The sequence below is a fragment of the Mesoplodon mirus genome (assembly GCF_964341445.2).
Source record: "Mesoplodon mirus genome assembly, chromosome: 1".
Classification (NCBI taxonomy): domain Eukaryota; kingdom Metazoa; phylum Chordata; class Mammalia; order Artiodactyla; family Ziphiidae; genus Mesoplodon; species Mesoplodon mirus.
In genome coordinates, this window is record NC_138976.1 from 4,066,577 (window position 1) to 4,088,346 (window position 21,770).

Sequence of the window (21,770 nt, forward strand, 5' to 3'; positions counted from 1 at the left end):
TGTAAAAAAAACGCTACTCCTCTGCTGGCCGGACAGAAGCGCCCGGGCTGGACAGCGGCTGGGCGAGGGGCAGGGGACCCCCTCCGCCCCCGCCGCGGCGTGACCAATCCCCAAGCCCTTTTAGGGACCTCCCGGGGCAACTAAGGTGCTGAGGGAACAGTAACCCGGCGGCAAAGGAAGGAAACATTGGTTCGATGGGGCACGCCTCTTCTTGTTTCTCAAAGGAATTCAAAGAACTGCACGGCATGAACTGTGGGGTTGAGTGTGACTTGACACCCCCTGCCATAGGCCAAGCCTCTAGGGACGCCAAACGGGGCCGCCGCCTCCCCCTAGGGCCCCGGGGCCGCGGCTTCGGTCTCTAGTGGCGCAGAGCCGTGTGTTCGCGGGCTCTTCGGGACCCGGAAGGTGGGCGGGCGCAGGACCCGGCGGGGCAGCTACGCGGGGTCCTCGCGCACGTCTCACGTGGGTCCGAGCGGAGTGGCGCTCCTGGTTCGCGAGGTCTCGACTCGCCTCTCCGCCGGCATGGCAGCAGCCGACGGAGTGTTTCCCCATGTTCCCGAGTCCCGGGCCGCAGTCCTCACGACGTCCTCCAGACCCCGCCCAGCCCAGTCGAGGCGGGTGAGTTCTGACCCGGTTTCGGATTCGTTCGCACCCGGGGCCGCGGCGCGCCGGGACCTACCGCCTTGCCTCTCGGTCGGGGTTCGAATTACTTGCGGAGTTAAGAGGGGAAAGTCAGGTATCGGGCAGCTCCTGGAGGAGTCGCTGAGCAACACGTGTCTGAGACCGGGACACCATTCTGCGGAGACGTTCTTGGAGGGAGCGGAGCGGGTGTAGACGGGCGGGAGCTGGCGCGGGCTGCTAGTCGGAGGCAGGGATCTGAGACTGTCACTCGGAGAAGTTAGGAACTGACGCTCGCGAGAGAGGCCCAGCTTGTCACTTACCAAGCGCATCTCTGAACTTCTTTCAGCCGCCCTTTCCTCGACTCTAAGGGTCGTTTGTTTCGGGAATGAGGACTGGAGACTAGAAATTTCTTTGAAGAGTTTTCAAAACGGGTGTATTTTCATCCACGTGCAGTGAAGGGGGTAAAGAAAATACAACTCATCAATATAATCCCCTCATTAGGTGAGAAAAAGATGCCTTAAATTTAACCCAAGCCAGAGCTGAAAATTAGTTTAGGATGGTTGACTTAGCTCCTAGGAAAGAGGAGGGCTGCAGGGCAGAAATCTGTTGGAAAATCATGTTGCCTTAATGACCAGGAAGGTTACAGTTTGGTGCCAAGGAAAGTAAGTGTGTGTGGGGGGGGGCGGGGGGCCGGTTCTCGAGCAAGCATCATTTAATGCCATTGAAAAATTGCCAAAGTTCAGTTCAGTTCCTTTCAACTAATGTGGTGACGCTGAAACTCCTTGAGTTCATATAAGCTCACATCAGCTCATACGCACTGTCTGCGTTATTGTCCACATTTTATTAGTGATAATCAACTTCAGGATTTAGAGGCTTGTAAGGACTTTTCAGCTGGGTGATGTTTTAGCTGCATCTATGCCGAGGGGGTGGGGAAGTATCAGTACCAGCGAGCCAATTGGGAACGTGGAATTTGGAGTGGGACAGACCTGGGATTTGACCTTGCAACATGCTAGCTCTGTGACCTTGAAGAAATTACTTCACCTCTCTGATCCTCACTTTTCCTATCCATAAAATGAGAACAATAATTTCTACTTCATATAGGGCTATTATGAAGATTAAATGAGATAATATACATAAAGACTCCGTACGTTTTCTGGCCCATAGGAGCACTTAATACATGTCAATTATTTTTTTTTTAAAAGTCATATTGGCTCCATTTTGGGTAATAGAATTGCTACATCAGGAGGTCAGTAGGGTGCTTGTGCCATGTACATGTCTAGTAACTAACACATAGAAAGTACTTAGTAACACTTTGTGGAGTGAGTTGAATAAATAAATGTAAGCTATCTGGTTTTATGATTGCTTGAATCACTGTGTCAAAAGGATCGGGTGATGATAACTGTCTGCAGTGGCCTTGTCTGCACCTACATTTTTGTTTATGTCTTGAATGAGAATTATGTATATGCTGATCAGATTTGCTAGTAGCCTGAATTTGGGTTGAGTAGCTCATATACTGGACTTGGAAAGACCTTGACAGCTTAAATTATTCTCTGTCTAATGCTATGCAGAATGTTTTTTCTAAAAAAAAAAGAAAAGAAAAAAATATAAATTTATTGTAGGAAATTTGGAAAGTAGATTAAAAAAAAAACAAAACCCACCCATGATTGTCATACTCAGAGGTAACTTTGGGTAACATTGTGGTATATATCCTTCTGGAAAACAAGCAGAACAAAATTGGGATCAAACTATACATGATGTTTTCTAACCAAACAGGATACATTTTGTAACCAAACAGGATACATTTACTAGATGGTGTTGTAGCATTGTTGTTAGGAATCCAGGGCGTGGAACTAGTGTCTGGGCAAAGCCTTGATCCTGCAGTGATCCTGGGGCAGGTTACCTCACTTCTCTGCCTCCGTGTTCTCATGTTAAAATGGGATGATGCCAGTACCCTATGGATAGATGACATCATTCATATAAGTATTTAGCATACTCCCTGGTGTATAGTAACTACTGAATATGTTTATTAATATCAAACACATGGCATGTAGACTGTTAGGGCGGAATGGACCCTAGAGGTCACCTGCCATAATCCCCTCATTATGCAGGTGGGGGAGCAGACTCAGGGACTTGCTTATTTTTAGAAGATCCAGATGTGTCCCTGCTCTTCTCTGCTCAAATGCCACCTCATGAAGCATTCCTGTATCTTTGCCTCCCTTCCCCTCGCTGTGGGCCATGGTAGTCTTACTTCATGTTTTGTGCCCAAATAACCCTTTGTCTGTACCTCTTCTGTAGTACAAATATAGGTTTAGATTTGCGATCTTACACTTTCGTCTCTTCCACTAGTCTGTGACTTCTTCAAGGGCTTGTCTAATCTTTGTATCTTCAGAACCAAGCTACTTGATGGTGGTCAGTTTTTTAAATGAATGTGTTGTGGATGCTGGTGGGGTGTGGGGGAACTAACAAATGGAATAGATCCAGATCACGGAAAAGGATAATTCCATCTCGTGTTATTCATTAATCTTACAGTTATTTATTGAGCACTTACTTTGTGCCAGACGTGGTCCTGTGCAGGGGATTCAGTGCTATCTGGGACAGGCTTGTCCATTTCTTCCAATCTAATGGGGAAGAGAGACATCACACAATGAATTATGTGCTATATTTATTATTTTACTGAGTGCTGCAAAGGAGAATAAGGGTGCCAGGAGAGCCAAGAACAGGCACCCTGGTTTGACAGGTGGAGAGAGGAGGTCAGGAAAGGCTCTTCTGAGGACGCAGCAGGTAGCCCTAGATCTGAAGGATGAGTATGAGGGGAGGGCTGGGGACATGGGTGTAGGAGTAACATGTGCAAAGGCCCTGAGGAGAGAAGGAGCTTGGGACATTCTAGGAATTTAAGGAAGTCCAGGATGGCAGAGGGTAAAGCTGAGACTGGTGAGATGGGCAGAGGTTTGATTCTAAAGGGCTTTGTAGCTCGCATTACACGTTTTCAATTTTAGCCGAGCAACGGAAAGCCTGCCTGATAACCTTGCTTAACTTGGGACACTTGCCTTTTAGAGAGAAGTTGACATGGGAATAAAGAGCGACCGGGATGGTAAGGGATCTAAAGTTTTTGTCTTGTTTGGGATATTTAGTCCAAAGAAGGAGGAAAAAGAGGAGTTCTGTGATGAATGAAGGAATGTTACATACAAGAGTTGCTGCAGAAAGCAAACTGCAAACTAGTAGATGGATATTCTAGGAGACAGGTCTTGCCTGAATGTCAGAAACAGCTTCCCAGCCCCTAGAACTTGGTTGGGGACAGAATGGGCTGCCTCATGGGATGGAGGACAGTAGGAGGAGGTGCAGGCAGGAGCTGCAGGGCTACCTGTCAGGGGGTCTGGTGATGGGAAGTCCACACATGCGTTGGGGGGAGAGGCCTTTGGGCCTTTTTGTGCTCCAGGAGCCTGTGGGTCTGTAAACCAGGTAAGATCTGCGCATTTCATTCCGTCTTACAAATGATTCAAAGAGACCTGAAACTTGACTTCGTCTCTTTTTAGTCTGAAAATTGGGGACTTCGTAAAAATAAATTTGTAAAATTTGTAAAATGAAGCAGGTGAGTACCTACTTCATTAATACTAAATATTAATACTAAATATTTGAAGTTGTATGTATCGAATTACTTAGCCATAGGAGCCCTTAGGGTTGCCAGGAACAAAGAACTGTTGTTATTGCTGGGTTAGTCAAAAGCTGACAGTCATGGCTAAAGCAAGCTGATGTGTACACAGAAGTCATGATTTCAAGCCAAGAGGAAAATAACATATTCCAAGAGAAACTACAACTCCAGAATAACAATTCCTAGCTACTCACAGGATGTTTTTATATTCATGTGTAATGTAAACTGGAAGAGAAGGCCAAGGAAAATAGAGGAATTGGATGAACTTCTCCTAGGGGAATTTTGGACATCATACATTTAACAACATTCATGTTATGGAAATGAGAAGCAACAGGCAAGAAAATGTCTTGTATTGTAGCCTGTAATCGGCGATCAGACAGGGAATGGAAAGGCGAGGAGAGTTGGAAGTAATTGTGATAGAGGTGATGGATGGAGCTGAATTCTCATTTGGAATGGAAACTGGGAGGAGGAATCGTCTCCAAGCCATCTGAATCTGGGGGAGCAGCTTGAGGGCAGAGAATGACAGTGATCCAAGCGCTCTGGGGTAGAGCGGTAATGAAGGTTTCCGCTTCCTGGGCATAAGCTGGGATGCAGCTTATGTAGTCACCGATGGGCTTTGTTGGTGGCAAGAGAAAAGATTCATTTCCCCTCTTCCTCGCTCTTGTCGTGTACATAGATTCCTAGAGATTTGGATTGACATAGCTTGCACACTTCACAAGGTGGGTCCTCTCCTCCCTGCAAACGGACTCCATTTGTTAAAATTCAGCCTGAAAAATGTTTCTCCCTTCTTGATTATCTTGGTGGAGTTGAAGGTTAAGATGATTGGTGAGGTCTAGTAGATGGAACAGCTGAGGTTTGTGGGTTTTTTTTTTTTTTCCTTTTGGGGGAAAAAAAAGGGGCTGAGTCAAAGAATCTGATTGCAGACCCTAAACTGTTGCTTGACATATGGGGCGTAATGATCTCTGCAGGGAGAGATGCAATTCTGTGGGCAGTCAGGCTTCACTCTGAGGTCTGTTTTCATGGACTAGTGCATGTCTTGTCGCTCTTTTCCTTTTGGGAACGATGCAGCAAGCGGCAGCCACCAAAAGAAAATACCAAGCGTCCAGTGAGGCTCCCCCAGCGAAACGGAGGAGTGAAACATCATTTCTCCCGGCCAAGAAAACTGCTGCTAAAGAAACTCCAAGGACTTTTAAGGGGAAGGCACAGAAAACGTTTTCTCCCAAGAGGTCTTCGGCTGGTGCGAGCGATGGAAACCAGGAGCGGAAGCCGGGCATTAAGACTTCATCCCTGTTTAAAAACAACCCTGAGATTCCAGAACTCCACAGGTATGGCCACGTGTAGACACCCTTCGAGAATAAAAGGAATTAAGTGTCTTCTGCCTTTTTCTTTGTTTCTTGGAACTGATGCCCGCATCTTGTTCGTCATTTGCAGACCTGTAGTAAAGCAGGTGCAAGAAAAAGTGTTCACTTCAGATGCTTTTCAAGCCCTGGACCTCCACCCACATCTAGTAAGTATCCCTCCATGTTTTATTGGTGTGTCGATTTTTTTGGTCTGTTCATTCAGAATGTCTGTGAAATGACAGTTCTAGGAAGAAAAAAAATCAAAGAATGGTTATTTTTGCGTCAGGTTACCTGGATGAACTCAGATTGATAAGATGCTCTTCCAGGACCATTCACATGAACTTAGGAGTCTGTTCACTGTCCCCACCTCACACCCCCTTTTTTTTAAAGAACTCTAAAGACTTTCCTCACCTAATTTACTTTAGGACTGAGACTCTACATATCGAACTTGAAATCCACCTCATAATTACTGGATAGATAACGACATCAGGGCTATTCTGGGTGGCTGATGTCACAGGGACCCTAGGAGAGGGAACTGAACCGGCATCTTGCTGTTAAGGGAGTTATAAAGAATTGAAGGAGGAAGGGGCTCTTTAAACATGCATTTGCTACAAACAAATGGACACTCAAAAAAAAAAAAAAAAACCAACCCATGAATGAGTGTTCCAGCCTTATTTATGAGTAAGGTGAGAAACATACATTCACTTTTAGGGAGTCTGGATTTCCTCGGCTCATGTGGTCATGGCTTACCTACTCTTTTGTTCGGGTGGGTTACCTATACTTGCTTTCTCACCTACAGGTTTGAGTGGAGTTTCCCAGCCTTGGTACCGTGCACGTCTGGGGATGGGGACTCTGTGTCACGGGGGCTGCCCCGTGCGTTGCAGGATGTATGGCAGCATCCTGTGCCTCTACTCACTTAACGCCAGCAGCATCCCCACCCCCAGTTGTAACAACCAACGATTTCTTCAGACATTGGGAGGTCCGGGGGAGGCAGTGCTCAGAACCACCCCCCAGTTGAGAACCACTGGGTTAGAGGAACTTGATTTGATCGTGGTCATCCATTGTTACCCCAGTATTTTCCCCTTTTTTGCATCCTTATTTGCATTAAATATATTTGTATCAAAAAATTCGTTAAAGAAAAGTTTTTTTGTTTTTTTTTTGTCTTTTCTCTTAGATTTCCACAATAAATACGGTCTTAAAAATGTCTAGTATGACCAGGTAAGAACTCCGGGTCAGTCTTGATTTTCTCAGGATTTAAGTGGGTATAAACAGATGAAATCTGAATTGTCTGTGAAGGACAGCAAACTCGTGTCTTGGCATTGGAGAACAGGCCAGATTATTGACCCTCGAGGGCTTGGTAGCCGCTCAGCTTCCCCCCCTGGGAGATGGAGGGACTGGGTCTCCGTCCCCTTCTGCCCTCAGCTCTAAACTGTAAGAGATCTCTGGTCCAGAAGATGGTCTGCATAAGATCCCATGGTTGTCTGTGCTTCCTGAAAATAACTTGTCTAGAATACAGAATTCATCTTGTCATTTCTTAGTGGTAAGAATTAGAGTCATCTACAAGTTAGGAGTAAATACTTAGTTGGATATAATGGGATGCTGAAAAAAGTTTTTAAATGTTAGTGACAACTCCTGGAAAACAGAAATGGAGTGGTGACAGGTGTGGGGCATAGATGACCCCCTCTCTTTGAGTATGTATGCTTCTGTACATTTTAATAAGTCACCTTTCACTTAGAAGTAAACATTAATAAGAGTATCAAAGAATAAAATAAGGAACCCCTTTATTATTTTTTTTCAGTTTTGCCAACCAAATGTAAGTGATTTCCATACCCTTTTGGGTTTTTTATTTTATTTTATTGAAGTATAGTTGATTTACAAGGTGTTAATTTCTGCTGCACAGCAAAGTGATTCAGTTATGCATATATATTCTTTTTCATATTCTTTTCCATTGTGGTTTATCATGGGATATTGAATATAGTTCCCTGTGCTGGACAGTAGGACTTTGTTGTTTGTTTTTGAATACACACGTGGACACACATTTTACTGTGTCCATAGCAGTCGTATTTGGTTTTCTAGAGAACGGACAGCAGTTCCTGGCTGTCTGTGTGGCTCACAAGCTTCCTTTCACTCTTCTGCTTGGGAATCTTTCCATAATGTTTTATTGTTTCATATTCCCTGGTTCAGAAGGCAGGAGAGTGTGTGATGTGCTTTTGTGGTGGCTCCAGCTTGTCATCACGCCTGTCCCATTTTTCTTTTTAAGTAGTCTAATAGAACGGCCAATCTCTGGCTTGCCTCAACATTTGCAGCCCCAAAAGTTCCAAAAATTTAACGGAGGTTTTATTCTTCTAACCATCAAAGGTTTCTCAGGCCTTCCCATGACTGTTTAGGTAACCGCTGAGGCGGCAGGTGATAGAGCCTGGGGTCACTGCATTTTGTGTATCTTGCATCTCTGCGTGTAAACATGGGCAGGTGGTACTTTATAGATAATCATGTGCTCTTTCTTTTGGGCGGCCCAAGCGTTCAGAAGCAAAGTATCCCTGTGTTGCTGGAAGGCAGAGATGCTCTCGTGAGATCCCAGACTGGCTCAGGTCAGTTGTCATTTGATTTCTGCCCTTCCTCCACAGTCGTGTGGTGGGTTGTGTAGTGGAGGTGTCTGTCGCGGTGGTGGCTGCTTTGTTTGGTTTGGGGGAGGGGCGGCCACGCTTGCTTCTGATTGGAGCCCTGAGAGGAAGGGGATGATCAGTGGGGCCCATGATCAGGAATGATCAGGAAGGCGTCAAGTCTGCGATCATTTCTCAGAGCCCATCTCAGGGCTTTGCCTGGTCCCACCACCTATGGCCAGAGCTGCCTGTCTTCACTCCAGTGGGTGATGACTGTTTCCTTCTGGTATTAAAACAGTCTTGCTGTGAGCGCACGCTGATCGGCTGCTAGTTGTTCTGCTAGAACAGGGAACACCGTTCTGGCGCGTTCCAGAACAGTCTGGACGTGCTCTTCTGACCCTCTTGTGCTCTTAGTGGCAGGTCAGCTATTCTCTGCTCCCCCAGCTCAGCCACCTTTCAGGTGGGTGGAAGCCCACGGTTTTTGCCATCCTTGGTTTCTCCTTGATCTTTAGAGGCCAGCCTGGGGTTTCAGACTGGCTGGCTCCTTAACCACGAAAGCTCCACGGAAGACACTTACTTGACCACGGAAGCCCCTTTGAGAGGTTGAGGTGACCCCAGAGAGGGAGTTTTCTAGTTTCTAGGGACAGTCATTGAGTTGAGCTTCTGTGTGACCTCGGAAATGTATCATTGTCTCCCTTGTTAGACGTTAAAGGAGCTGAAGGTGCAGGTTTGTTAGAAGTACTGAATTTACAAAGCAGAGCTAGGAGTTGTGACAGACAGGTGACTTCTGTTTCCACCTGGATGTGAGTGCACTTTTCTTGTCCCCAGACTTCAGGATGGCCCAAGGGTAGCAGTGCCGGTTCGTTCACTGTCTTTGGTTTTCTGACATCTACAGGCTCTGTGATTTTGATTTTTGCTCTTGTACTTTTTTAAAAGGTAAAACTCTTGCCTATTGCATCCCCGTGGTCCAGTCTCTTCAAGCAATGAAATCCAAAATACAGGTGAGTAGAAAGTGTGTTTTTCTGGGAATTCCCTGGCGGTCCAGTGATTAGGACTCGGCACTTTCACTGCCGAGGGCCTGGGTTCAATCCCTGGTCGGGGAACTAATATCCTGCAAGCCACGTGGTGTGGCCAAAAAAAAGAAAAAAATAGAAAAGAAAGTATGTTTTTCTGTTATTGTTCACAGTGCATAAGAAGCCATCAAACTGAACCAAAGCAGTAATATTGGGACCAAAAGAATCTTTTCACTTAGCTTTGTTTTCCTGCCTCTTTTTAGTTCATTTATTACGTAAGCATGTTGCACCTGAAGACCGTGCTCAGAGTGGAATAGAATAAATATAAACAAATGTAACAATCACCCTAGTAGTTCTAATAGGGAATGTTTGTAAGACGCGCCCCCTGTGTCAGGCATCGAGCCGAATGCTTTGCTTGTGTGGTCTTCTTGGCTCTCTAACTACACCAGTCCCACTGAGTTGGAAGGTACTACGATTACCTCGATTAAAAAAAAGAAAAGAAAAAAAAAAAGGAGGCTTGAGGAAGTTAAATAACTTCCTAAGGCCGTGCGGGGAGTGATTGTGGAGCTGGGTTTCCACCTTCATTCTCTTTGGCTCCAGAGGCCAAGCTCTTCTGACTGAGAAAGGTGAACATCGTATTGAAAACAGTGGTTTGTCATGAATAGTAGAAGTGAAAATAAGTACCCAATTAGCGGGTGTGACGGTTGGGCCGCCTTGTATTTAGTATTTTCTAGGACTTATCTTTAGTTGCAAAAAACACACTTAAGCGCCTGGGCCAGAGGGGCCAGAACTGGGTTCCTTGAAATGGTCCCGTAGGAGGCCGTGTGACTGCCATGTTCCGTAGACATAGGTGTCATCTCAAAACCCAGCCCAGCATCTCACAAATACACCCTGGTTATTCTCAGTTGAGAGGAAACAGTGAGATCAGAAATAGGAAGAGAGGTGGGTTCACAGAGAGATGACGAGCTAGTTGGTTACTTTTTCCTCAGTTGGGACACGCAGAATTCAATGTATATTGAGCCTGCCTGTTATTTGAATGACAAAATAAAAAATGATGGCGTTGGATTACAGCCCACAGTCTAAAACAAATATCTATTGAGTCCAAGCTGATATAAATGAATTATTGAATAAATAGGTGGGACGAGGGAAAGCCCTTCCTTATACTAGAATTCCAGTGAATACTTGTAGGACATCATCATTTGGCAAATGACACAGGAATCATCAGAGATGCTAAAATGAGTGGATTAAAGTGTGATGAAAATGGGATGTTTACACAGTCTCAAAGTATGTATCCAGAAGATACAGGGGAAAAAGTGGTAACTTTACAGTGGGGCAGCCTGGCTGATGCCACCTTAACCAAGTGGTTGGATGGGGCCTCACCAGTGCCGGGATGTTTTTGCCTAATGTGTCTCCTGACAGGTGCATGAAGGTTGAAACAGTACTTCTCTGGTTTTCTTGCCAGAAACGCACAACTCTAATCATAAGCATCAGGCAAAGCCAAATCAAAGTACATTCTACAGAGTGACCGGCCAGTACTCTTCAAAGGTATTAAGGTCACAAAAGACAAAGAAATACTAAAGAGCTACCCCAGAGTAAAAGAGACGAAGGAGTCATGACAACTAAATGCCGCGTGGTCCTGAATTGGGTCTTAGTCTGGAGAAAGCATGTTAATAGGTCAGTTAACGAACTTTGAATAAGGCCTATAAATTAACTGATAGCAGTGAATCAGTGTTAATTTCCTGTGTGGTCAGTGTACTGTGATTCTGAGAACCAATATCATATAAGGGAGCTGGGAGAAGGGTGTAAGGGCGTTCTTTGAACTATTCGTGTAAGTTTTTGCAAGCCCCAAATTATTTCAGAATGAATACGTTTAAATGTTATTTAAACTTTATTTACATGATTTTTAAATCAGTAAATCCTACACAATCATCCAAATGGTGGAACCTTATATAGTTATTAAAAGTGCCGTTTTCTTCAATTACTATTTGTGAACTTGACAGGCATTCTTGCCGTGTTAAAAAGGCAGGTTATAAAATAGTATGTATAATATGACTCCAATTTCATAACTAATAATTATATATATACATATATATATGTGTGTACACACACAAAGATGAGAAAGATACTTTTCAAACTAATGCCGGTTTTCTCTGAGGTGGGTGAGTGAGAATTCTGTTTCCTGCAGGTGAGTGATGTTTTCTTCCATTGGGCACTTTGCAGTGCGGTGGTTCATACAAGGGCCTTAGCATCGTACCTGGTGTAGGTTAGAGAAGAAATGTGAATTATTAGACCAGTGTGGTAAAGTCTCATCCGTTTAGCTACTCCAGGAGAACTTCTAGTAGAGGGTTTTTTCTTCCTGGAAAGTTGCAGAGTTTGGGCGTGTATTTGATCTGGCGTGGGTCCTACAGTTCTGGCCCAGCTATCTCATTTGCTGGATCCGTGAACGGAGGACAGGAGACGTGCGATTACATTCCTCAGGTGGACAGCACGGCGGGGGCTCTGCTCAGATCCTGGGTCTGAGTGTGACGTTAGCACATCACCTCATCCTAGTGTGCCTCGTGGGGGATCACGGCAGTGCCTGTGTCCTGGGGTTGCCAGGAGGATTCAGGGAGTCAGCGCACGGGGAGAGTTGAGACCTGCTTCCAAGCGCCTGGTGGTGATAGTACCTGCTCGCTAAGTCTCCGCCATCATCGTCAGCAGCAGGGCCATGTGGCTGGTTTGAAGGGCAGTGTTGTGAATTGCTTAGATTCAGAGCATTAACCAACCATGTCGTTGTTCTCATTTACTCAAGTATTTTTTAATATCAATAACAGCTTGTTCTATTAAAGACTGGAATATTCTGTAGAGACGATTTAACAAGCCCAAATTTAATTCACTTATTTCAAGCGATGCTCAGTACAGGCCCTTGGAGTTCACTGTAAACAGATTTGACCTGTAGAAAACACCTATCTGGAGGGAGCAGCAAATTCAAGGCACCAGCAGAGTCTTCAGTCACTTCAGTGACGGAATGAAGACGGACTGCTTTTCCGTGTTTTCACACTTTCAGCTCTTTGGGCTCTGATTTTTTTTAACATCCCATCCATCCTTCCTCACTCACTTCTGCCCTGCGAGGAATTGATTGGTCTTTCTTCTTCTCTGTGTAGTAACACCTTTTGAAATGTCAGAATCTCTAACACTGCTGTGTTGATACCGTTGTACTAACATGTTTACTGTTCCTCGCCCGGCTTCAGCGCGGTCTCGCAAAGTCGATGTTGAGTACAGACGGCTGTAGTTTGAATTCCAAATCCCTTTCGCCTTGTGGGTAAACGTTTCCTATGCAAAATATGAAAACCGTACTTGTCAATTAGTTTGCTGCTAAATCTGTGCTTAGCTTCTACACCAACGTATTCGACGCATCCCCGAAGTGTCTGTGAGCACTTTGGAGGTGCAGGCACCGCTGACTTCCTGGCCCTTGTCAGGTTACTTTGTTTCCTTCTACTATTCTTACTGTTATTTGTAGGTATAAGGTACATGTTAAAAAAGCTTGAAGAGCACCAAAAAACATACAGTGACAAGTAGGTCGTCCTACTGCCCCTTGCCCTGAGTGGCACAGTTCTCCTCTCAGGATGAGATGGTCCTTATCACGGGTCTCTTGTTTAATCCTTTCAAGGATATTCTTTGCATATAAAGCAAATCTGACTATACATAGTTCCCCTCCCCCTTTCATTGAAGTTTTTGTTTGTTTGATACACAAAAGGTTGCTTGCTGTGCATGATTGTCTGTGCCTTGCTTCTGTTCACTTAATATGTTTTGGGGATGGTTTCTTATCAATACCGTGTTGACCCGCCTTGTTTTTTTAATGGCTGCCTAGTCTTCCACTGTAAGTATGTACCATAAATTATTGAGTCATTCCCTCGTTGGTGGAATTTACATTATGTTCAACATTTTGCTACAAAGAAAGCAATTACACAACTTCTTTATACACACGTGTGAGTCTCTCTTTTTGAGAAATTCCTATAAGTGGAATTTGCTTTCTATTTGGTAGATAATACCAAAATTGATCTTTAAAGTTATACCAATTTGGATTCCCACCAACCGTGTATAAGAGTTCCTGTGTGCCTATGCCTTTATCAACACTATCGGCTGTTTTATTTTTGCTCATTTGACAGGGGAAAAATGTTGTATCATAGTTTTGATTTGAATTTCTCTTAGGAGTAAAGTTGAGCATCTTTTCATACATTTAAAAGCCATATTTTGAATTCTTATTTCCATAAATTAGCTATTATATCCCTCTCCATTTTTCTATTTGAGTTGTTGGTCTTTTTTATTTTTATTTTTAATTGAATTACAAACCTTCTTTATAAACTAAGAAATTGGCCCTTTCTCTTATGTGTGGCATATTTTTTTTCCCACGTTGTCATTTGACTAATTTTTTTTAGATATTACTTTTCCATTCTGAAATTTAAAAATTTTTATGTAATAAAATTTATCAGAGTTTTATAGATTCTGAGTTCTATGTCATCTGTAAAAAGGCCAACTTAATTCCAACTTTATTTTTCTAACTTAATTTTTTTTCTAAAAGGACATTTGAATTATCCATCTTTTCACTGCTGATATAAATTGCCTCTTATCATATTTCCTGACTTTCTATATGTATTTGATTCTATTCTAGGCTGTATTTGTTATTGTAATCTCTATGTGCTAGCATCAATTTTTTAAAACTACTGTAGATTTAAATTGTCTTATCATCTGCTGTTGTTCAGAAATGTCTTGATTATTCTTGCACATTTATTTTTCCATATGAACTTTGAAATCAGCTTGTCTGGTTATATATATTATTTTTTTATGCATATGTATGTATACTTGTGGCATGTTTTAGATATTTTATATATGCATAAATATGCATGTTCATGGCATTTTTATTAGAATTACATAACATTTATGGATTGATTTAAGGGGAATTAGCTTATTTATAATATTGAGTCTTCTTATCCAAGAATAGGATACATTGTTCCATTTATTCAAATTTTATTTTATGTGCCTTAGAGGTATTTAAAATTTTTTATTGTATAGATTTTGTACGTCTTTTGTGAAGCTTTTTTTTTAACCTTTTTTGTTTTTTTGCTATTCTAAGTGTGAGTCCATCTAACTTTCTGTGTTGGAAGGCTGTTGATTTTCTGTATTAATTTTGTATTCAGCTAGTTGACTTGTCTTTTTTGTAGTAGATTTTCAAGTGATTTCTTTTTTTTAAATGTATTAAATTTATTTATTTTTGTCTGCATTGGGTCTTTGTTGCTACGCGCAGGCTTTCTCTAGTTGTGGCGAGCGGGGGCTACTCTTCGTCGCGGTGCGCGGGCTTCTCACTCCAGTGGCTTCTCGTTGCAGAGCATGGGCTCTAGGCACGCGGGCTCAGTAGTTGTGGCACGTGAGCTCAGTAGTTGTGGCTCACGGGCTCTAGAGCTCAGGCTCAGTAGTTGTGGCACATGGGCTTAGTTGCTCCGCAGCATGTGGGATCTTCCTGGACCAGGGATCAAACCCGTGTCCCCTGCATTGGCAGGCGGATTCTTAACCACTGCACCACCAGGGAAGTCCTCAAGTCCTGATTTCTTAAGTTGTTTTTGTTTTCGTTGGTTTTTGGGGTTTTTTTAGGATAAAATATCATCTGCTAATAATGACAACTTTACTTCCTACTTTCCAGATTTATACATATTTCTTTGTCTTTTGTGATTGCATGGGCCAGAACTTCTAGATTAATGTCGTGTAATCATGAGGGTAGTGGGCAGGCTTATCTCTTTAATGAACTGCTCCTGATGTTGACAAGTGGCCACCCTTAATCTCCCCTTCTGGACCTCTGTGACCTGCGTTCATTCAACTAATGGCATTTCTTTCCTTCTGTGTCAACAGCGTGGTGACGGCCCCTATGCTCTGATACTAGTGCCAACAAGAGAGGTAAGCAGCCCCACTTTCGGGGTGCTAAGCAAGTACTTTCAGTGATATTGTTGAATTTAAAAGTGGTTTTACCATTTTTCTCCCTGCTGCACAAATCACTACACCCTTTCCTTTGCCCAGGAACCGTCCTTCTGGTTCTTGACAAGAAGAAAAATTCAAGTATTCTTTGAAAACCAGAAGTTTTTTGGTTTTGGATAAGTGTTTCTCTGTTATCTAAAAACTAATGACACTATAAATTTCTGTCCTTATAAGAGGAATTAAAATAATCACATTTTTGTACGTTGGTTTTTTTCTTTTACAACTTAATTAAAAAATAAAAGCAGTTGACCCTACAAATGAACTCTTATTTTTTTAAGAAGATACTGTACCAAAATTTTTACTTGTTTCTCAAAGTTAAGCTTCTTGATGTTTTTTCTTCTTTCTTGGTAGAAATCTCTTCTATCCGATTTATTTTATTTGTCTTTAGAGGCAATTTCAGATTAGGGTATCTGTTTCCTATATCGAATGCTAATCACTTCCTTGCAGAGAATCGATCATGACAATGGAGGTTTCTGTACAGCCTGCAGCATCCTGTCTCAGCTCAATCCATTGAAGGAGCAGGCACAGAGCTGTTTAAATTTTTACAGCAGCAAACTCGCTACTTCCCTGGGATGCTTCCTGAATGCAAAACATGTGGGAACTGTATATATATCCTTGGATAAAGGGATTATGTAGAGGCTTTGTTGATGGTTGTTAATGGTTATAAACTGTTCAGTACATTAATGTTCTCTTTCTCTGGTTTCCACTGGGCTTGTTGGTTTTTCCTCTTTTTCCCCCTTTAATAAACTTGGGAAATGACCGTCTCTGTCTTTAGCTGCTGCTCTGCCCCAGCATAGCCTTAGGATATAGTCACGTCACCTGTAAAGTAACGTTCCCAAGGCCAGCCTGTCGCGTCACTGTACGGTTTACCGCTTCACACGTATTACATTCTCTCTCTTTCCAAACAGGTTGACTCTGTTTCATTTTCTTCCATCTTTGTGTACCGTAGACTGTACTTTTCTGTGTGGTACTCTGGGAATTTGAGCCAGCAGAGGGAGCACAGAACACTATGTTTGTGTATGTCCAAGAAATAGATGTGATGTCTCTAGCCACATTCTCCAGACTGACAGTTTTCAGAATCAGCCTAAGAACAAGGTGTATTTCCCAAGTAGATTCTGTGTATAGGGCTTTTTTTTTTTAAATCCTAACTTGAGGTCCAAGGTTGGATCCTTATCACTTTACACTGTCTAAATTTTTAAAAATAAATAAAAAGGTAAGAAGGGACCTTGCTCATTAACTCTAACTTTTTAACATTTACAGCTGGCCCTACAAAGCTTTGATACTGTCCAGAAACTGCTTAAGGTAAGGCAAGCCATGAGTTCAGTTTTGTCTTTTTTTTCCTGACTTTTTGAGGAAAGAGAAAGATACCAGTCTTTTCTTTATTTTCAAAGAGCTAGGAATTACTGCAGTTTTCCTTGTATTCCCTGGATGTCTCTGCTCACCCCAGATACAGTTTATAGGTTTTTATTGATCTGAACCTTACGAATCACCAATTTCTAGCTTAGTGAAATTATTAGTGTTCACTGGTACTTCAGGTCCTGTAATCTGTTCATCATAGTCACTAGCAAGCCACCTACAGAGACTCACAGGTACAACCTTAAGGTGATCCAGTGAAAGCAACTTAACAAGCCGCAAGCAGGGTTTGTTTAAGAAAGAAGAGAGAGAAAGCTTCCAAGCCAAAGGCTGCCAGCCCACTGAATTAGATTGAGAATTGATCTCTCCTTTCTTTTATCACGAGTGGGAGTAAGGAAGCATTGTACTTGGGTTTGATCTTAACCAAAAAGGAAAAAAAAAGGCAATAGACTTACTGAACTGTGTTTTCAATTCAGGCTGTACAGGGAAAGGCAGAGAAGCTACTTGAATCACTTAAAAAGCCCACATTTCTCTCTTACAGTGTCGGAAGCTAGTCGCCTAGGTATAATTTAAGTTACTGCTAATATCCATGGGCATGGCAAGGCCTAGGAATGGTGTCTGCACAGTAATACCTCCTGCAATGAAAAGCAGAGTCCTCCCTCACGACTTCCTTAAGGAAAGGGAATTTGGAATCAGCCTCTGCAGTAAATGGGGCTTTGCATTGATTTTGGTCTGATGTCTTTCTGTAGCCATTTACCTGGATTGTGCCTGGAGTGTTAATGGGAGGAGAGAAGAGAAAATCAGAAAAAGCCAGGTAGGGGGAGGTTTGTTTATTGTTAATTCCTTTTAAAGTCTGTTCTGTCTTCCTCTTCAGTAAGACTCTGGCCCTTCTCAGCCTGGGGAGAGCCTTGTCTCAGATGATGGTTCCTAGTCCCAGTGTGTGGGGACAGATTGAGTCCCCAGGGAGCGGTCACTCTAAACGGTGCTGTTTTTTAAAATATTGGTGAAACTACCAAGGGCTCCCCTTTTGATGTGGTCAGTAACAGCTCGTTACCTTCTTAAATCTCAACCCCACGCCGGCCCCCAAGACCCACAGTCCCCCCTTGTTAAGGATACATCCCCCTTGACTCCCTTTTGTGGATATTGGGAGTTTGGGATTTTTGTTGTTTGATTTTACAGAAACAAGATTATAAACCTACATAATGCTTTGCATCTTGCTTCCTACACCCAAATACTTGATTCCTAATTCTATGTTAGAATTGGTAATGGGTGTCAGTAGAAAATTGTTGCAAGAAGTAAATTCCAAATTTGGTGCATTCTTTTAAAAACGGTTTTATTTTGTTATAGCTTAATGCTTAGTAGTTATGCTCAACCATGTGTGTAGTCTGTAACTGAGGAGCAAATATTCAACTTGAAACCTTCAGGTATCGGTTAGGGTAAGATTCCGCTGTAACTAACAACAGCAGTGGCGTAAACAATATGGCAGTTTTTTCTTTTTCTTTCACATTTAAGAAGCGTGGCGGTAGCCATCGGGGCTGGCATGGTGCGTGCGCCAGCGCGAGGACCCTGGCTCATTATGGCTTTTTGTGCCACTAAGCGAAGCTTCCATTTTCAGGCTTTCCTCATAGTGTTAGATAGTTGTTGGCGCTCCAGCCATTATACCTGATTTCCTGCCGGTAGGAGCAAAGATAATCATACCTCCTCTTTTTAAAGGTACTGGTGGGGTTTGCATGCTCCCTTTATCCATTTATCTTATTGCCATAACATGGGCATGTGCCCACTTAATCACAAGGGCAGCTGGAAAATGTACTCAGCTAAAAGTTGTAGGCTTTTATTACTATGGACTAATGGGATGAAGGATGGTTGTGGAGTAAGAAGTTAGATTTATTCCACCTGGTCCATGGGGCAAGGCTAGGCCTATGGCATGGAAGTTACAACAAGGATCCAGTATAAGAAAAAAGCATTCTAACCATTAAAGCACGTTGGCATGGGATAATGCATTCAGGTGGGAGGTTCCCCGGCACAGATGCCTTCAAGAACAGATTAGGTGACCATCTATCTGGAATATTCTAGGAAGCATCTATGGATCAGATAAAGGGCATTGGGTTATATAGTAAAGATTCCTCTGAGACAACTTTAATAGGATTTCAGATCTTACAATTATTTTTTGTAAGACAGAGAAACTTCAGAGAAAAATTAGAACTTAAATACATCTTTGTATCCGCTTGTCATTACGTTTGTCATGATTTCGAGCTGTGGTATGTTGGCGCTGGCCATGAATCTGTCTCCTCCTCAGCCTTTTCCCTGTGTTTTCTATTGCTATGGCTCCATCTGATTTACTTTCTTTTACGATATATAAATTTAAACAGACTCCGGAAAGGAATAAATATTCTCATCTCAACTCCCGGACGCCTCGTGGATCATATTAAATCCACAAAGAACATTCATTTTCGTCGAATCCAGTGGCTGATTTTGGATGAAGCAGACAGGTGAGCCCTTCCAGGAAGCAGGAAAGGACTGTTTCTCTGGTCTTTGCCGAAGCTTCTGGAGCCCCTTAGTGTTCCCTTTATTCACGTAGATTAAAACTCCTCCCTTGAAACCACAGAATCCTGGATTTGGGTTTTGAAAAGGACATCACAGTGATACTCAACGCTGTAAATGCCGAGTGCCAGGAACGACAGAACGTCTTGCTGTCGGCAACACTCACGGAAGGTGAGTTGAGAAGTGCTGTTCTCAACGGAGAGGAAGGGCCTAGACGCGAGCTGCATTGTTTCCCAGCAGTGATACTTAGCCTCGGTGGGGAGCGGGCGAGGAGGAAGGTGTCCCGAGAGGACTGCCCTTCAAACCATGTGTCCTGTGCTCCCGGCCTCCCTCGCCCATCATCCTGACTCTCCGGTCCCCAGCACGTGGGGAAAGGGAGAGGGGGCAGGTCCCAGGCCCAGAGCCCTCACGGGAAGGAGAGGCTGCTGTGCTCCCGTCAGGGTGTGCAGGAGGGGAGGACGCTGCCTGCCACCCGCCTGGTGGTCTCGTGAGGTTGTGATCGCGATTGCTACCCACTGAGAGCAGGGCTCTTGTCCTGAAGGTGGTAACTAACCTCTATCCCAGCTCATTTTTTGGTGTAATCACCCTGCCTTTCTCCTAAAGAGAAATCTATCCTAAAGAATATATTCTGTGAGCTCATTTCTGTCTTTCCGTCGTTGTTAAGAAGGAATTTCTTAGCTCTCTTTTGTCGACGGGAACACCTAGGCTTGGAAAAGTTGTATCACCCTCCACCAGGAACCCCCGCACGTGACTCCCTGTCTGAGCGACAAGTCAGCTCTCATGTTCTTATGTCACTTTACTCGGTTTACTAGCCTGCTCTGGTGCACACGTACCAGATGCCATCCACGTGACTCACCGGCAGTTCTCAGAGTGTATCCAAACTAACAGTGACTTTAAGAGAGAATCCATGGGACTTCCCTGGTGGTCCAGTGGTTAAGAATCCTCCTTGCAATGCAGGGGACATGGGTTTGCTCCCTGGTTGGGGAACCAAGATCCCACATGCTGCAGGGAAGCTAAGCCCACATGCCTCAACTACTGAGCCCAGGTGCCTCAACTAGAGAGCCTGCGCGTGCCCGCAAACTACAGAGCCCACACGCTCTGGAGTCCAAGCACCACAACTACAGAGTCTGCATGCCACAACTAGAGAACCCGTGTGCTGCAGCTAAGACCTGATGCAGCCAAAAATTAAATAAATAAAATAAATAAATATTTAAAAAAGAAAGAGAGAGATAATCCATGGAAAGGGGATTCTGTGCTCAAAAAGTTGGGGAAATGCCACACATTACCTCCCCCTCTTGGAGATTCATGTGCACATTTATACAATAAAGGTCCTGGGAAGGCCTGTAAGCCCGGAAAACCTTGGGAAGGAATCCCAGGAAAGCTTTTTATCAGGGTTTTCATAACTTACTTGACCACAGAACCCTTTCTGGGGGGTGGTGGGCAGGCATCTGTTTCAGTGGTCTTCCACGGGTCAGAGTTTAGAAACTCTGGTGGTGTGGATGGGATTTTGGTCCCTGGGAAGAAATAGGTGGGTCCCTGCTGGACTGACAGTGGGGCAGATCAGTGCTGGCATTTGGGGATACCCATCAGGAGTTTCTTAATAGGCCTGGGTGTGTGGTGGGGGGGGCTGTGCAGGTGTGACCAGTTCTACAGCGTGTGCCTGTTCAGTTGTCTTGTCCTTTTCACGTTTTCTCCAAGGTGTAACATGGCTAGCTGATATCAGTTTACACGACCCAGTCAGTATTTCTGTCCTGGATGAAAGCCATGACCAGTCGAACCCAAAGAGCAAAGCCATTCCTGAAGCTTCTCCTCCACAAGCTAGCGACGAGCTGGACAGCTTTGCCATACCAGCGAGTCTCGAGCAGTACGTGACGGTGGTTCCCAGCAAACTGAGGCTTGTCTCCCTAGCGGGCTTCATCCTGCAGAAATGCAAGGTAGGTCTGGGGACTGAGTCCAGCCTGATCCGGGGAAAGACCACAGTTTTGTTCATGTCGGGCATTGAGGCAGTGAGCTGAGACACACACAGAAGCTTCCAAACTGAGCTGTGGTGCAAGCGCAGACCTTAGCGGAGATCTTCTCAGTCAGTGGTTCTAGGATTGCAGTGAAGACTCAGAGGTCACTGATGGCCATTACGTTCAACTTAAGATCTGCCTCAGATACCTTTCCTGGGACTGATAGCGGGCATGTCACAGGGGGTACACGCATGCTGGATGTGAGGCAGTACAGTAGCCTTTGCTCGTGTTCTTTAAAGAATCATTGTATTTGTATCTTTACTAGATTCCCGTGGTAACTGTCTCTAGTATATGGGGAGATAGTAGGTGGAAGGGCATCGAGACCAGCTGCGTGTGCAGAGTCCCCGCTGGGGAGTGCCATGCGTGGCGGGACCGAGTGAGGGGGAGGGACACAGCCAAGGGCGACTTCGCTCTGAAGCACAATTGTTTTTCTCAGATGCAAGAGGCCTGTTCGAGGTTGCAGCTGTGTCATTTTCCTGTCCTACATTCTTTGTAGTGTGGAGGATCTGTGTTATTTTTATTATTATTATTTATTTTAATTTTTTTTTTTTTTTTTTGCGATACGCGGGCCTCTTACTGTTGTGGCCTCTCCCGTTGCGGAGCACAGGCTCCGGATGCGCAGGCTCAGCGGCCAT

The 21,770-nt window shown here is 44.0% G+C and overlaps 1 protein-coding gene across 1 annotated transcript in view; it reads left to right on the plus strand.

Moving 5' to 3' along the window:
* Positions 1–425: 425 nt before the first annotated feature.
* DDX31 (DEAD-box helicase 31) overlaps positions 426–21,770 on the plus strand; it is a 70,999-nt gene continuing 49,654 nt past the window's right edge. Inside the window, exons 1-12 of the mRNA XM_082621767.1 lie at positions 426–618; positions 5,339–5,595; positions 5,702–5,777; positions 6,785–6,828; positions 8,128–8,198; positions 9,147–9,211; positions 15,107–15,151; positions 16,490–16,531; positions 17,332–17,396; positions 18,952–19,071; positions 19,188–19,294; positions 20,822–21,057. Of these exons, the coding sequence (XP_082477893.1) occupies positions 523–618; positions 5,339–5,595; positions 5,702–5,777; positions 6,785–6,828; positions 8,128–8,198; positions 9,147–9,211; positions 15,107–15,151; positions 16,490–16,531; positions 17,332–17,396; positions 18,952–19,071; positions 19,188–19,294; positions 20,822–21,057 (1,224 nt within the window). The 5' untranslated portion in view covers positions 426–522. The remainder of the gene's footprint in view (positions 619–5,338; positions 5,596–5,701; positions 5,778–6,784; positions 6,829–8,127; positions 8,199–9,146; positions 9,212–15,106; positions 15,152–16,489; positions 16,532–17,331; positions 17,397–18,951; positions 19,072–19,187; positions 19,295–20,821; positions 21,058–21,770) is intronic.